At 35.7% G+C, this 18,095-nt stretch overlaps 1 protein-coding gene across 1 annotated transcript in view; it reads left to right on the top strand.

Moving 5' to 3' along the window:
* Window positions 1-18,095, top strand: part of RABL3 (RAB, member of RAS oncogene family like 3) — a 37,313-nt gene that overhangs the window by 2,956 nt on the left and 16,262 nt on the right. Inside the window, exons 2-3 of the mRNA XM_082394997.1 lie at window positions 2,717-2,808; window positions 17,214-17,343. Coding sequence (XP_082251123.1) covers window positions 2,717-2,808; window positions 17,214-17,343 — 222 coding nt within the window. The remainder of the gene's footprint in view (window positions 1-2,716; window positions 2,809-17,213; window positions 17,344-18,095) is intronic.

Here is an 18,095-nt window from a genome sequence, read left to right as displayed (position 1 = left end):
TACTAATAAAATAATTTTAATTTTAAATGAAAGTGTAAACAGAAATCTTTTCTTAGCATAGTGAAAAGTTCAGAACACCCTAATATCTAATAATGAGAAAATGGTTAAATAAATCATTATGTCTCCTCTCTGAACTACTATGGAGACATTAAAAATATCTATGAAGATTCTGTAATAACATGGAAATTTTTAGCCACTAAATAAGTACTAATTAAGGCCCTCTCTGAGTACTGGAAATAAAAAATGAGTAAAACCCAGTCCCAGGCCTCAAAGAACTTAAAATCAAGCAGAGTGAATAAAATCTATAAACAAGCAAGTGTAATAGTGTATTTTAAGTGCTCTATAGAAAAATGTACAGTGTACAGTGGAGATGCAGAGGATGGTGGATGATGTGCTTAGTTCTACCCCTATGGATTAAGAAAAGACTTTATATCTAGAATGATGCTGAGTCTTGAAAGATTAATTCACCAGGCCAATGGGAGAGGGGAAATGGAAGGAGAGGATGGGTAGGATATTTCAGACAAAACCAGCTGTGTAAGCAAAGGCTTATGTTTCATTGTGTTTAAGTACACTGTGTATATATTCACAATAACAACCTGCTTATAGAAAAACTGTGCTTATGAAATTAAATCTGCATTATTGACAGTAGTGCTCTTTGGGTGATTTATTTTCTTCTTTTTTCTGTACTTTCTAGATAGACTGTAAATAAAACTTTATAATAAAAAGTGATAGGTCCATGCACAGTAATGCACACAAAGAGGTTGGCTAAATTTTTGATAACAACTAGTGACGCATAAAGATTCACCAACAATGCTTGTTATAATGGCATCCCAAAATATGTTAATTGAATGAGTAACTCTACACATAAATGTACAGGGATAGCTCATTCCCTTTCCTCTTCCTACAGATCTCAGAATACTAGCCCTAGCATTAGTAATTAGATTATCCTAAACCCAGGAGATCTATAAGAAAAGAAAGTGCTGTCCTACTGAATGGGAGAAGATATTTGCAAGCGACATATCTGATAAGGCGCTATCCAAAATATATAAAGAACTCATACAACTCAATATCAAAAAACAATCTAATTAAAAAATAGGCAGAGTACCTTAATAGACATTTTTCCAAAGAAGATATACACATGAAAAGATGGTCAGCATCTCTAATCATCAGGGAAATGCACATCAAAACCACAATGAGATATCATCTCACACCTGTCAGAATAACTGTCATCAAAAAGACAACAAATAACAAGTGTCGTTGAAGATGTGGAGAAAAGGGAACCCTCATGTACTGTCAGTGGAATTGTAAATTGATGCAGCCACTGTGGAAAACAATATGGAAGCTTCTCAAAAAATTAAAAATAGAATTACCATATGATCCAGCCGTTCCACTTCTGGGCATTTACCTGAAGAAAACAAAAAGACTAATTCGAAAAGATGTATGCACCCCTATGTTCATTGCAGCATTATTTATAGTAGCCAAGATATGAAAGCAACCTCAGTGTCCATCAATAGATGAATGGATAAAGAAAATGTGTGTATATATATACATACAGGTGGACTATTAGCCATAGAAAGAATGAAATCTTGCCATTTGCGACAACATGAATGGATTTAGAAGGTGTTATGCTAAATGAAATAAGTCAGAAAGACAAATACTGTATGATCTCACTTATATGTAGAATCTAAAAAAAAAAAAATGAACAAACAAAATAAAATGAAACAGACTCATACAGAGAACAAACTGGTGGTTGCTAGAAAGGAGAGGTGGGGAGAGGGGTGAAATAGGTGCAGGGAATTGAGGTACAAGCGTCCAATTATAAATAAGTCACAGGGATGTATTGTACAGCATAAGGAATATCACCAGTGGTACTGTAATAGCTTTGCATGGGGACAGATGGTTACCAGACTTATTGTGGTGATCATTTTGTAATGTATTTAAGGGTTGTACACCTGAAACTAACATAATATTGTATGTCAGCTATACTTCAATAAAAAGAAAAGTGCTGTCTATGAAGTTAAAGGGCCATGATGTAGAAGAAGAAGAAGAGTTGTTCTCCTTTTCCAAAAGATAAGTCTGGGCCAAGTGGTTGACTGCTTTCTAAAAATCACTGTATGGGAGAACTGGAATATCTAAATATGGAATTGTGAAATGGTGAATCCCTGTCACTGATAGTGTTCAAGCATAATCTGAAAGACCGTCTAACAGGGTCTGTGGAAGGGACCTCTGCATTGGTGGTCAGGATAGAGGAGATTACCTCTAAGATATGCTAAGATTCTACAATTCTAAAATAGGCTGAATAGATGAAATCATTCCAAAGGAAAGGGATTAGTTTATTTGAAATTGCCCTGGACCAGTAGTTCTCAAAGTGAGTTCCCTGGATCCGTAGCATCAGCATCACCTGGGAATATGTTAGAAGTGCAAAATCTTTGGGTTCCATGACAGACCTGTCAAACTGGAAACTCTGGGGACAGGACCCAGCATTCTGTGTTTTAACAAATCCTCCAGAGGATTCTGATGCTAAATTTGAGAGAACCAGTGTCCTTGACCATCTTCTCTTTATCAGTGAAGCTTATTAAATCGTCGGTATGGTACGAACACCCTTTAAACAACCATGCTTTACATATCATTATTACTGCTCATTCTCAGTCTTACTTTTGCCGTAATATATTGCAGCATGTCTTTTAAATGACTAGAGTTCTTGTATCTTTTACAGGTGTTGGGAAATCCTCCCTAGTTCATCTCCTGTGCCAAAATCAAGTGCTGGGAAATCCATCATGGACTGTGGGCTGCTCAGTAGATGTCAGGGTATGTGTTTCTTATATATTAGTTTTTCAGTGTCATATTAAAGATAACTCCTTCAAACTCATGATCCAATTACAGTCCTGTAGTCAAGACTAAGTAATAATAATAGCTGGGTTTTATTAAGCACCTACTTTGTGCTAGATACTATGCCCAATGTTTTACATGTCTTTGCTTATTTAGTCTTTTTTTAAGCTGTAAGATATAGCTACAAAAATTAAGGCATAGAGAAGTAAAGTAATTTGATCAAATTCATTCAGTTCGTAAGAAGCAGAGTCAAGATTTGATCCTAATTAGTCTGATTCCAGAGACTTCACTTTTAATTACTGTGCTGTATATCTAGAGTTCGCTTAACATGCTCCATAAGTCATTCTGCTCGAGCCTTTCCCACTAAGACAGCCAACTTTTGGCTAGAAATATAGTGTAAAGGCAAAAGCTTCTGGAGCCTTATGTCTAGGTCATCTGTTCCACCTCACATTTAGGAAACCCAAGTGCAGTTTCCGCTGAATTAACTATCTTCCCTGATATTTTGGTCTTGCTAATTCCAGCTATTCCTGTCCAGGCCTCTCTTGTACTGGCATACCTCTCTCCATTGAGTTAAGAAATAAATAAGGAAGGAATAGCAGTTAGCTAGATTGACAGTTATTTTCCTTCAGTTCCTTGAACCTGTTATTCCACAGTCTGCGATGTATATTGCCACTGATTAGAAATCCTCTGTCAGCCTAAGTGTTATTCCTTTTTAAGGTAATTTCTTCTCTCTAGTTGCTTTAGAAAAAAAAATTTTTTTAATAATCTTTGATGTTCTGTAGTTTTGCTAACCTACATCTAGGGGTGGATTAGTTTTTATTCATCCTAGTCAGAAGTTGTACGCCTCGTATATATCTTCATTTTTCAAAATTTTTAGCCATTATCTGTTTGCCTTACCTCGTTCCTTCTATCTTCTTCTTTTGAACTTCTCTTGGATTTTTGTCCTCCACATCTTTTAATTGCACTTTCATGCTTTCTATTGTTTGTTTCTCCGTGGTGCATTCTGGATGATGTACTCATATCTGCCTTCCAGTTAACTAAGAATCTCTTCAACTATGTCTAATCTGTTTTTTAATAAATCCACTCAGTTTTTTATTTCAGTAACTGTAACTTTTAATTTCCAGATGTTCCTTTCGGTTCTTTTTCAAATGTCAAAATTTTTCAAAATATTCTGATCTTTCATTATATATTACTTTTCATTTTAATCATATTCAACATAATATTTTATGGTTTCTTTTGGCTCGTTCTATTTTTTTTCTGGGTGGGTGACAGATCTCCTACTTGCTATATATGCAGACTCTACCTCATGGAAATGTACCTCTTGTATGGTTTGTAATTCTTGAAGATGACCACATCTTCAACAGGATTTTTTTTCTCCTCTTTCCTTTTGAAGTCTTGTATGCTGTGTTGTGAGAGTACAGTGCCTTTCATTTCTGTTGCTGCCAGAGCCCTAGAGATTTTAGTGATCCTTGTAATTTCTCAGCTTGGAATTTCCATGCAATCTTGATAATGTAAATTTCCCCCAACATCTGATTGTGGTTTCCATTTTTTGTGGATCTTTCATCTACTTTCTACAAGGTCCCTGACAGAAAGTTTTTCCTGCTTTCCTGAGCCAGTGGACAGAGTTTTTCCTACTCTCTTTCACTGACTGGGCTGCTCATCAAGGGTCCACATTTCAAGAAGGGAATCTGTTCTTTGTCACTCACCCACATATACTCTTGCCTTAAAAGCTGGAAAACAGATCCCTATTCTTGGCTGGGTACTAAAACTTTGGGGACCAACCCCTGAAGCTATATCTGAATCTGGGTCAGCTCCCACTTCATACTCTAAGTTTTTCCTTCATTTCTAGCATCTGGGGAATTTCCTTTTTTTTTTTTTCTCAAGCATGTCCTTTTTATTTAAAAAAATTTTTTTATGGCATTTCTATGAGTTTGAAGTCAGAGGGGACCTGTCTATATCATTTCAGCCTACTCTGTTCCCGAATTCTTAGCTATGGAAGAAAAAGAAATTCTAGATAATGAATTCAGTGGCAACTTTATTTAAGTTTGGGAGACCCAATAATAAGCTCTGGACAAAATTTCCCTTTGGGCTTTTCTAGCTCCCTTTCTGTGAGAAAGCGTAACGTATTGAAAAGAAACTTAGATTTGAACTCCCACTTCCTGGGTCAGTCCCCTATTGCTTTTGCTTTTTAAAGAGAGACTTAGACTAATCAGTTTAGTTCTCTGAGCCTTAGTATGTCATTTGCAAATTAGAGGTAAATAATACCTGCTTTATCTAGCCTACAGGTTTGTAGGGAGGATCAGAGAAGCTTAAAAGGTGTGAGGTTAAGGTCTAGTGCTTTACAATTTGAAGATGAAATTGAACTTAAATTCATTTTCCTGCCCCGCCCACCTGCCCCTCTTATCTACCCAGAGCCCAGTCTGCTCATGTAATTTACCTTTTGTCTTATTTGGGTTTTTTCCCCTTTTCTTATTGAATTGGCTAAATCCCCAGTACAGTGTTAAATAGAAGTGGTGCTAACAGGCATCCTTGTCTCATTCCCAATCTCAGGAAATTTTTAATGTAATACCATTAAATATGGTTTTTGCTATAGGACTTTTTGTAGATATGCTTTATCAGATTAAAGTTACCTTCTCTTTCTGTTTCGATGAGAGTTTGAACCACGAACTGGTATTGGATTTTATCAGGTGCTTTTGCATGATAATCATAATTTCTCTGCTTTATTTTATAACTATGGTAAATTATTTTGATTGATTTTTAAATGTTAAACCAACTTTGCATTCTTGTAGTAAATCCAACTTGGTCTTGATGTATTCCTTTCATATATTACTAGATTCAATTTACTAATACTTTTTTTTTTCAAATATTTGCATCTAAATTCATGAGGAATATTGGCCTATCATTTTCCTTTCTTATAATCTCCTTGTGGGGTTTTAGTATCAGGATTTTGCTAGCCTCGTAAAATGAGTTGGGAAGTTTTACCTCTGTATCTATTCTCCAGAAGAGTTTATGTAAGATTGGTTTTATTTCTTCCTTAGGTATTTGGAAGAATTCACAGTTAAAAACCTCCGGACCTAAAGTTTTCTTTGTGGGAGTTTTTAAATAACATTAAAGAAAATATGAAAATGACTATTTCTTCTATATCAATTTTGATAACTTATGTTTTTGAAATAATTTGTTTCATGTAAATTGTCAAAAAATTTGTTTTTATATCCTCTGTTGTCTTTCAATATCTGTAGGATCTGCAATAGTATTCCTTTTTTCATTTCTGATATGGGTAATTTGTGGCTTTTCTCTTATTTTCTTGGTTAGTCTTACTAGAGGTCTATCTAGGACCAGTTTGGGGCTTTGTTGATTTTATCTATTATATGTCTGTTTTCTATTTTATTAATTTCTGTTTTTTTCTCTATTATGTCTATACTTTCTTTGGGTTTAATTAGCTGGTTTTTTTTCCTAACTTCTGGCACTGGGTAGTTGTCTCATTGGTTTTTTTCAGGCTTCCCTTTAGAAAGCTCTAAAGCTCTAAATTTCTGTCTAGGCACAGCTTTAGCTGCATCTCTGAAATTTTGTTCATTAGCATTCAGTTCAAAATACTGTCTAATTTCCATTATGATTTCTTCTTTGACTCATGGGTGGTTTAGAAATGTGCCACTTAATTTCCAAACTTTGAGAATGTTTATTATCTTTTAATTATTGATTTCTAGCTTACTTTCATTGTGTGTAGAACATGTGCTGTATGATTTCATTCTTTGAAATTTGATGAGATTTGCTTAATGCCAGTTTTGGTAAATATTTCATGTGCACTTGAAAAGAATGCATATTTTGTAACTGTTGAGTGCATTGTTCTAAATATATCAATTAGGTCAAGTTTGTTAGTCTTTTTGTTCAAATCTTCTCTATCTCGACTGATTTTCTTTGTTGCTTGTTTCATCAGTTGCTAAGGAATGAGTATTATAACCTCCAACTATAAGTGTGGATTTGTCTATTTCTCATTTTAATTCTGCCCATTTTTGTTTATATATTTTGAGGTTGTTTTACTAGGTGTGTTCTAATTTAAGATTGTTTAAACTTCCAGAAGGATTTAACATTTTATCATCATGATATATCCTCTCTATATCCAGTAATACATTGTACTTTGAAGTCTATTTTGTCTGGTAATAAAACAGCTAAATCCACTTTTTTTCCCAGTTTTATCGAGATATAATTGGCATATAACTTTGTATTAGTTTAAGGTGTACAACAAAATGATTTGATATATGTATATACTGAGAAATGATTACCACAATAAGTTTAGGTAATATGCATAACCTCACATAGTTATAATTTTTTTTCTTGTCATGAGAATTTTTAAGATTGTGTTCATTAATGAATGAATGGATAAAGAAAATGTGTTATATATACAGTGGAATATTATTCAGCCATAAAAAAGAAGGAAATTCTGCCATTTGAAACAACATGGATGGACCTTGAGGGCATTATGCTAAGTGAAATAAGTCAGAGAGAGAAAGACAATTACTGTATTAGCACACTTAGATGTGGAATCTGAAATAACCAAACTCGCAGGAACAGAGAATAAATTGGTGGTTGCCAGAAGTGGGGGTGGAAGGGGGAGAGGGGTAATATGGGTGAAGGTGGTCAAAGGTACAAACTTCCAGTTATAAGGTAAATAAGTTCTGGGGATATAATGTATAACATGGTGACTATAGTTAATAGTATTATATTGTATAAACCAACTTATTTTTAGTTAATGTTTTGTGGTGTATCTTACTTCCATCTCTTAACTTTTATGTTTCTTGTACACTTGTATTTACAGTGTATTTCTTGTAAATAAGATACAGTTAAATTTTGCTTTGATAACCAGTCTGACGTCTTACTTTTTTAATTTGATTCTTGGACCTTGCCCCCAGATTTTTTTTTTTTTAACATCTTTATTGGAGTATAATTGCTTTACAGTGGTATGTTAGTTTCTGCTTTATAACAAAGGCCCACCAGATATTCTGATTCAGAGTTATACATGAAGCCCAGGAATCTGCATTTTAAGAAGCACCTGAGACGATTCTGGTGCAGGTGAACAGTGTTTTGAGGAACACTGGGTAGGATGTGGAATCAGTTTTCCAAGTGGATATGGAAGTGGTTAATGACAGGACTTAGAGAGGCAAGACTATGAATCAGATGCTGACAGGGAGTAAAACGTATTAACAGTAAGGGAAGAGGGAGGGAAGGGAGAATAGCTAGATGGTCCAAAGCCTCATGCAAGGTATTTCCTATTTTTCAACTCCAGGGTAATTCAAATGTGGAAGAGTGAACAGCATGCATCTGAGAGGGCAGCAGGAGAAGTTTTGTCTTCAGGGTAGAGGCTGGCATCAGTTAATACAATGAGGTTGAGGATAATACAATGGAATTTTATATAATCATGCAGTAAGTTTCTAGGAGAGAAGTGGAAAGATTTGGAAGAAGGAAACAATTGGGATTGAATAATGGGTAGAGGAAGCAGAAAGCAGTTTGGGAATCAGAATATGAGAAACCAATTAAGGACCTAAAGTATATGGTAACTGAGGATAACAGGTCTTGAGTGTAGCTGGTAGCAAAATTTCCAAAAGAAACTTTGTCTTAGCAGCCTCCTGTATATGAAGGTGGAGACTCGGGGTGTATCTGTAAGGAGTGCTTCTACGTATGTCCCAGAGGGCAGATCAATATGAGTTTAGTTAGTTCCCAAGACCCTGACCAAGTTTTAGAGGTAACAGTAGCGATTTCCTTTGGAAACCCCTGCTTTTGGAGAAAGTGAAATTGAAGTTCCCTTGAGTTAGCTTATGAAAGACTGCCGACTTTTGAACTCCCTCCATAGTTCCAGGGAACAGTGGGGAGGACGTAAAACTGCCCAAAGGGAGACTGGAATAAAGGCTACAGTAGTCGAAGACAAGTGTCATGTAGTAATGTGATGGATTTTACTGGAATGAGTGTGTTACTGACTTCTTTAAAGCCAGACTGGCCTGAATTGCATTACCGTGGAAGAGTTGGGCATGTGGGGCTGAAAGTGATCTTGCTTTTATTACTTTTCATTGAATTGGGCTGGTTGATTTGTCTTCTTTGAGAAAAATGCATTTCTTGAGTGACAACATAAGTAAAAGGCATTTTTAAATGATAATCTTAAGGAAAGTTCTGATAGACATGTAAATTATTTTGACTATTGTTGTAATAAAGTGAACAGTTCTTCCCTCTAGCAAGGATGATTAAATCTGATAAAGCCTTTACCTAAATAACTTGAAAGAACACTTTCTTCTGTAGCAGCTTTTATATTGCAATTACAGCTTCTGTGTTACTGAAACCTGACAGGGGATCTCCAAAATCAGTATAGATCCATAAATACGCACTCTTCAGAACTCTTAAAAACATTTGCCCTGTTTAGCTCATTTCACATCTGTTAAGAGCCAACTAAAAATAGAGATGGTAAAGGTGATAATGTAATTGTTTAATTTCAAGTACTGGGTGAAGCTAATAAGCTTAAAGTATGTACTCAGTAATTATTAACATTTTGGATTTAGTATGCAGTGCAGAGGTGTTCATAACTGAACTGAAGGGAAAAGGGAGAAAAGTTTTATTTTGTGGTATTCTTCATTCATTGCTGTGTTCTAATTTTGTTGCCCCAAGTCTAATGGGACCAATATAAATGCATGGCTACGCTTAATTATGAAAACAAAACTTACAGAATTTAATCTTTTCACAAATTATAAATAAGGAAATTGATTTGTCATTTCTAGTTCACTTTAATGGGATTTTTAACTCTAATTTACACATTGCACACAATCAATATCTATTGAATTCCTCTTGGGCAGCATAACAATATACAAGTACTGGGGAGAAAAAAGATTTTTTTAAGGGCAGTCTTCTTACCACTAAAAATATGAGGTGGGAACTGGTAGGTGGGACAAAGTCTTTATACAAATGATCTTTAGAATAATGGTAATAATAAATGATGGCTAACATTTTTTAGTGCTTACTTTGGCTAGGCACCTATTTTACATACTAATCCACAAGCCTTAATGCCCACAACCATTTGAGGTAGGTACTATTCGCTTCCCTATCTGACACATGAAGTAGTTGAGGCACAGAAGTATTAACTGACTTGTCCACGGTCACAATGCTAGTAAGTGATGGAGGTGGAATTCAAACCCAGACAGTCTGGTTCAAAAGCCTGTGCTTTTGATCACTACTCTGTACTACCTTTTGTTCCAGAATGGTATTAAGAAAAAGGTATTCTAATGCTGTTAAATACAGTAATGACTAGACTCATATGGAGATTTAAATTTAATTTAAATGAACTAAAATTAAAAATTTAGTTGCTTAGTTGAACTAACCACATTTCGAGTGCCCAGTAGTCACATGTTGCTGGTGGTTACTATATTTGACATTTCCATCATCACAGAAAGTTCTGTGGGATAGCGCTGATATAGAATATAAGTGTTCAAGCGAGAAAGTGAGGTGCTTGTGAAGAATAGAAAATTATACTGAGTGTTAATGATTGAATGGGTAGCCTGGGCAACGGACAAATGTACTATTCCTTAAGAAGGGGGATATATATTACAGGTGAAAGAGAAGGAAATGATAGATTTAGCTCTGGACATGATGAAGGGAGGGACCTGTGAGCTATCCAATGTCAAGAAAGCATTTGACGTGTTGAAGCTCAAGAGAGAATTCTGAGTTGGAATTATCTGTATAGGGATAATCCTGAACCATGAGAGCTGATGAGGTTTTCAGAAAGGAAAATTTAGAAAGAGAAGAGCTGAGGAAGAACCTTGTGGTATATTTAGAGAGTTGATGATGAAAAGGGCGTCAGAGAAAGATTGATCAAAGAGATAGGAGGGATAGCCAAGATGATGAAATACCGCAAGAGCAAAAAAGAGATGAGAATTTCCTGAAGGAGGGATTTATTTTTAATATGAAATAATATAGAGATATAAGGACTAAGAGAAAAAAAATTGGATTTGGTGACGATTTATTTTTAATATGAAATAATATAGAGATATAAGGACTAAGAGAAAAAAAATTGGATTTGGTGACGATGAAGGTAGTGCTGACCTTTGAAAATGCAATGGAATGTTAGTGGCAGAAACCAAATGATGTGAGTAGGCAGAGAGGAAATAGAAACAGGTTTAAATCAGTGGTTTAGAGGTTAAATAAAGGAGCAGATGGGTACAGAATAGAAGGGGAAAGTGAAGGGTTTTTTTAATTTATTTTTTTATTTTTATTTTTTTTATAAATTATTTTTATTTATTTTTGGCTGCGTTGGATTGCCACGCGAGGGTTTTATCTAGTTGTGGCGAGTGGGGGCTACTCTACATTGCAGTGTGTGTGCTTCTCGTTGTGGTGGCTTCTGTTGTTGTGGAGCACAGGCTCTAGGCGCGCAGGCTTCAGTAGTTGTGGCACGCGGGCTCAGTAGTTGTGGCTCGTGGGCTGTAGAGTGCAGGCTCAGTAGTTGTGGCGCACGGACTTAGTTGCTCTGTGGCATGTGGGGCATGTGGGATCTTCCCGGACCAGGGATCGAACCCGTGGTCCCTGCACTGGCAGGCGGATTCTTAACCACTGCACCACCAGGGAAGTCCAAGGGTTTTTTTTTTAAATAGAGGAAATGAACTTGGCTGAAGGCAAAACAAGATTACTGGTAAGGAAGAGGCAATTAGCAGACACCTTTATGATATTATTCATTCATTCATTTGTTCATTCATTATATATATTGCATACCTCCTGGGTATCAGACACCGCAAAGAATTAGAAGTACAGCAATGAATGAGACAAATTCAATTCCTACTCCCCTGGTACACTCTCATTGTTGACTTTTTTCTGTCCTTCTGTCTTTTCTCCCAACTCTCTCCTAAGACCGCCTACCTTCCTGACTCTTTAATAATAGCTCTACAGGCACACATACTAAACCAAACTTACTAGAGAATATCTACAACATCCACTGCTCTTTCCCGATGTGTATCATTTTCTTTACTAAATTTGTTTCTCCTTTTTAAAAATTACAAACAATGAATAAACTCTTCAAATGAGACAAAACCTTTTATACTTAGTCGTGATTTGATTTCCAATAAAAAGTTAAGACGTGAGTAAATGAGAAGTACCAAAGTTACAGTATGGTTCCTTTTCCCATTTGATGATCAGCACGTACTGTTGCTACCTGTTGAGAAAAATCCTTCTTTATATAGCTGTAAAGTCTGTAATGACTTTAAATATTCGTTCCTTGATGACCTGATTTAAATATAAAACACATTTCTTATAGTTTGGCATTACCCCCCATCATGTTGGGCTCTTAGTATAGCACCAACATACCACTTATTGTGTCAAGAGCAATACTTGTTAAAATGTCAAGCTTTCCCTTGGAGATCACTCACCCATATAAAAGATATTATGTCATAGCTATGAGCTACAAGCCACGGTTTAAAGTTCTTAGGATTCATTACATTTGAATTAAGTAACGCTTAGCTTAATTCACCAGTTTGGAAAGAAAGAAGGGTACCTTCTCTTCTAATTCTGGAAGGAAACATGAAAAGATTTAATTAAGGAAGGTATTTTGTGGTGAAGAGTACAGATGAGTGGGTGAATCTGGCTTGGAAGTGTGTGTAGCCAGAAGGGAGCTGGCTAATAGACTTGGTACATTGCAAGGCTAAGAGGACATGCTACCTGGAAGTTGTAGTACATAGTGGCTATTCTGGAAGGAGTTACAGTCTGTTTACAGTCTGTAAACATTAGACATTTGAGATAACTTTAGAGAAAAAAATGATGTACTTAAATGGTTGCCCAGCTTAATTATGTATGAGAATCACCTAGAGAGCTTTCTTTAAAATACAGATTCTTGAGCCCCACCCCAGAAGCTTCAAGAGTTGTCCAAGAATCTGTATTTTTTTAAATAAGCCTTCCTATTGGTTCTGATTTAGTTTGTTCTTAGAACTGTACTTGAGAAGCACTGGAATTCAGTAAAATAATAAACTGAGTATAAAAAAACCTTAGAGGATGATATATCCTGAATTTATTCCTTGATTTAACTAAACATATCAAAGCATCTAATATGTGCCAGGTATTATGCTATGTTGTAGGCCTACCAAGATGAATAATATGGTCCATGCTCTTAAGCTCAGAGTCCAATAGAAGAGATATCGGCAGATAAATAAGACAGTGTGGTTAGTGAAATGATAGAACTGTGTAGGATGTTATGGGAGCAAATAAAAAGAGTACCTAACTGGCCCTGATTGGTTTTGGAGCCAGGGAGGGTGGCAGGATCAACAAAGCTTCACTAAAGTGGTTGAGCTTTTTGATACCAGGTAACTGACTCCTTATAATACCTTGTATTGTTCGTTTCAGTTGATTTGCTTAGAAATCTTGATAATATAAATTATAAATTTCCTTGCTTTCATAAACAGAATTCATGTAGTTTAACCTTTTTATTGATGACTTAACATTTTCACATATTATTAGTTATTTATGCCATATAGCAAAATAGTGATACCTTTTATCACAGTATACAAGATTACTTTCTGTTATCCACAATGGTCCCCAACTGCTGTGATTTTGCTGTTGTCATTTTTGTGTCCTATCCTCTTTGTTGCCAGTCTGCTAATTGTCTTCTCTTAATGTCAATGTGGCTATCTGTAGAATATCTTATTTACTTAAAGTTTTCCTTGGACAAAAGGATTTGGACCAAAAAAAAAATGTGAATAAGTAAAAAGTATGAAGCATTCTGTTAAATATATATTGATATATGCATTTTATGACATTTATTTTAACTATTCAGCTATCTTGCTTTCTGTTATTTCAGAGCCATTTGATATACAGAACATAACTTCTTTGTTTTATAAGCAAAGAAACTGAGACTCAAAGATATCAGGGATAATTAGTAGCAATCAATGAATATAGTCTAGGCCTCCTGATACCAAAAGAGTTCCATTGTATAAAATCAGTAATTCTTAACTAGAGGTTACAGCAAAATCATTTGGAGAATTGTTCAAATTATGCATGCCAAGGACTGGACCCCAAAGTTACTGATTCAGTAAGTCTGACATGTATATTTCTTTTTTTTTTAAGGACTTTTTTTTTCAGCTTTATTGAGATATAATTGACAAATAAAGTTGTACGATATTTAAAGTGTATATTGTGATGATTTACTATATTCTTACACATTGTGAAAGGATTCCTCCCATCCAGTGAATTAGCACATCCATCACCTCACATGTTTATTTATTATTTATTTGGTGAGAACATTTAAGTTCTACTCTCTTAGCATGTTTCAGTTATACAATAGAGTGTTATCAACTACAGTCACCATATTATACATTAGGTCCTCAGACCTTATTCATTTTAGAGCTGAAAATTTGTACCTTTATACCAATTTCTCCCTATTTCCCCCACCCCTGCAACCCCTGGCAACCACTTTTCTATTTTCTGTTTCTATGAGTTTAACTTTTTATTTAGATTCTACATATAGGTGATAGCATGCAGTTGTTTTTGTTTTTTTTTTCTCTGAGTGGCTTGTTTCACTTAGCATAATTCCCTCAAGATCCAATCACGTTGTCGCAAATGGAAGGATTTCCTTTCCCCCCCGGCCCCCGTGGCTGAATAATGGGATAATATTCCATTCTCATGGCTGTATATCACATCTTCTCTATTCCTTCATCCATTGACAGACACTTGAATTGTCTTCATATCTTGGCTGTTGTGCACAGAACATGGGAGTGCAGATATCTCTTCAGTATCCTGTTTTCATTTCCTTTGGATATATACCCAGGAGTGGGATTGCTGGATCATATGGTAGTTCTATTTTTAACTTTTTGAGGAACCTTCATTCTGTTTCCATGGTGGCTGAACCAATTTACATTCCCACCAATAGTGTACAAGGGTTCCCTTTTCTCCACATGCTTACCAACACTTATCTCTTGTCTTTTTGATAACAGCCATATTAAGAGGTGTGAGGTGCTATCTCACACTTTTGATATGCATTTCCTTTCTGATTAGTGATATTGAGCACCATTTCAGGTATTTGTTGACCATTTGTCTTCTTTGAAAAAATGTCTATTCAGTTCCTCTGCTCATTTTTTAAATTGGGTTTTTTGCTATTGAATTGTATTATTTCTTTATATATTTTGGATATTAACTCTTTATCAGATGTATGATTTGCAAATATTTTATCCCATTCCATAGGATGCCTTTTCACTTTGTTGCTGGTTTCCTTTGCTGTGTAGAAGCTGTTTTATTTGATGTAGTCCCATTTGTTTACTTTTTGCTCTTGTTGGCATGTATATTTCTAAAAAAAAAATCTTGAAAGATTCTGATGTACACCCCTGATCCACCGTATTATAATCTGGCTCTTGTCTATATTCTAATAGATAAGGTTGCCATATATCAGATTTCGTTTCTGAAATATAAGCAGTAAATTCTTATGGAGTCTAACCATGAGAAAGAGAGAGATTTTGGAGTTTACTCTGAGTAAGAAAGTCATTGGAGAGTTTTGAATTGAAGGGGGATATGATCTAACTTTCATTTTAAAATGATCACTCTAGCTACTATATGGAGAACAAATGGAGGGTGGTGGGAAAGTAAGTTGGTGAGGCTCTAGTGGGGAAATCAGTTAGGGGATGATTACATTAATTCAGGCAAAGAGATAGAGGCTTTGAGGGTGGTAATAGTTGAGGTGGTGAGAAATGAATGGGTTTTGGATTTTTTTTTAAGGCAAAAGCAACAGAATTTGCTGACAAATCAGATATGCAGTATGAGGGGAGTTAAGTTTTAAGTTAAGAGTTAAGTTAACGCTTAAGTTTTTGGCCCTTCAACTAACTAGAAGGCTGGAATTGCCTTTTACTGAATCAGAGAAAACTGGGAGAAGAATGGGTTTGGGAGGAAGATTGGGATATTATTTTTAAATATGTTAAATTTGAGGTGCCTGTTAGACATCCAAATTGTAGTTAGGTGATATGGTAGTCTGAGGTTCAAGGGACTGGTCCAGGATGGATATAAATTTGGAATTCATCAACGTATTTATGACATTTTAAATCATAAGAGTAGATGAAATTGTCAAAAGAGCAAGTGTTGCTAGATATCCCAGAACTAAACCTTGGAACACTCTAACAATTAAGAGGGTAGAGAGATGAGGACAACCCAAATGGAGACTAAAAAGGCTTAGCCAGTGAGGTGGGAAGAAAAGCAGAACAGTATGATATCCTGTAAGTTAAGTGAAGAAAGTATTGAAAGAGGAGTGATTAGTTTTATCAGATGGTAAAGTAAGATGGAAACTGTTCATTGATCGTTGGATTTAGCAGTGTGGAAGCCATTAATGACCTTGATAAGGAATATTTCAGTGGGGTGACTGGGACAAAAGGTGTGACAGGAATGAGTTCAAAAGAGAATGTAAGGAAAAGAATTAGAGACAGTTGAGAAGAGACAACTCTTTGGAGGGATTTTGCTGTAAAAAGGAATAGAGAAGTGGTATGGCAGCTAGGGGAAGACATGAGGTCAAGAGAAGGTTATTTTAAGATGGGAAAAATTATGGCATGGTTGTTCGCTGGTGGGAATTATCCAACAGAGAGGGAAAATTTGATGATGAAAGGGAGAATTGATAGAGCTACCTCTTTGATAAGAAAGTAGGGATGGGATTTTATGCATAAGAAGGGGATTTGACCTTAGGGACACAGACAGTTTATCTATAATAGCTGCAAGGAAAGCAGATTATATGGGTACAGATGCAGGGAGTGGATAGATAAGGGAAGAGCAGGTTGTAGAGTTCTCTTCTGATTGCTTCTGTCTCTGGAAGCAAGATTATTAGCTGTGCTTGAGGACAAGGAAGAGAGATTGGAAGTTTGAAAAAGAGGAGTAAGTGTGAAATAGTTACCTAGGGGAGGAAAAGAGGAAATAGACTATGGAACTAATTGAAGGAGAGCTCCAAAGGTAGACTTGAATTTAAAATGAATCCAGTTAGCTTGAAGGTATATTTTTCTGAACATTACACTCGCTAGCTGGGTTGCAGACATGGAATACAGGAAAAGGTGGATATAATCAGGGCTGGAGTTTTGTCTAATGAATACTATGTGGGGGAGGGGTAAAAGAGAGATTACAATGATGAATAGCAGAATTTATGCTTAGTTAGGAAGGAAGTGAAGGTTTGGAAGTGGAAGGGGGGACTTTGGAAGGTGTTAGGATCCATGAACTATAGGGACCTTTGGGGTCAAAGATTATTAGAGTTGGAGTGTTAGAGAGAGGAAGCTGCAAAGATAGGAGGTGGTGATTAGAGAGTCAGAGGGTAAGCTGCTGATATGGAATATTCAGTGCTTTAAACTGGAATGAGGGTGTTTATGAGTTTTCTTAGTGGCTATAATAATTATTTTGATGGATTGATTTGTTAGGTTCATGACTACAAAGAAGGAACCCCAGAAGAGAAGACCTACTATATAGAATTTTGGGATGTTGGAGGCTCTGTGGGCAGTGCCAGCAGTGTGAAAAGCACAAGAGCAGTATTCTACAACTCTGTAAATGGTAAAACATTTTTTATTTTTACCATATATTAATGGTCTCAGATCGTCTGATGGAGGAATGCTGGACTCAATTTAAGGAAGATCCAAGATACTCCCAACTCTTAATTTAAATCTGCATATCACATTCCAGTTCGTGTTTTTTAGATTCTAACTGTATATTTCAGAACATTAGATATTTGCTTTGTCTAAGTGTTTCTATTTATATTATTGTCATAAACTAAATATTGAGAGATAGTTTGAGTGCTCGACATAAAACATGGAACCTTCCAAAACACTGTCCTCTGGGAGTGCTGTTTCTTCAGTCAACTGAGTATATACCATTAGGAGTCCCATGGTCTAAGCCAGATGTCACAGAGATACTGAGATTTTTTTTCATCTGCTCCTTAGAGAGAGTCCTGTGTAATTATAAAAGCTGCCTAAGCATGTTTTTAGGGGTGCAGAAATTTCATCCAGTTATAGATATACAAACACCTGGAGCAGACTTCCAGGTAGAGGTGTTTAATAGGACATAATTGCAGTTCATAGAGTGCCTACTCTGTGTCCAGGAACTAAACTACTGACACCTGTGATTTACCTATAGAATTTTTTTATCTTCTCTTTTCTTTAATTCATTTTTTACCTTTTTTTTTTTACTGTGAAATATAATTTCAACTTCTCTTTGATTGATGTACCAAAAGATTTGGTATCTTACCCCTTCCTTTCTGGTAGATGCTTAGCTATTAATTGGCCTTCATTTATACTATGCTTAGATCT

This window comes from Balaenoptera borealis (genome assembly GCF_965194805.1).
Source record: "Balaenoptera borealis genome assembly, chromosome: 5".
In the NCBI taxonomy this organism is placed as follows: domain Eukaryota; kingdom Metazoa; phylum Chordata; class Mammalia; order Artiodactyla; family Balaenopteridae; genus Balaenoptera; species Balaenoptera borealis.
The sequence above is the reverse complement of the archived record's forward strand: the minus strand, read 5'-3'. Positions and strand labels throughout refer to the sequence as shown.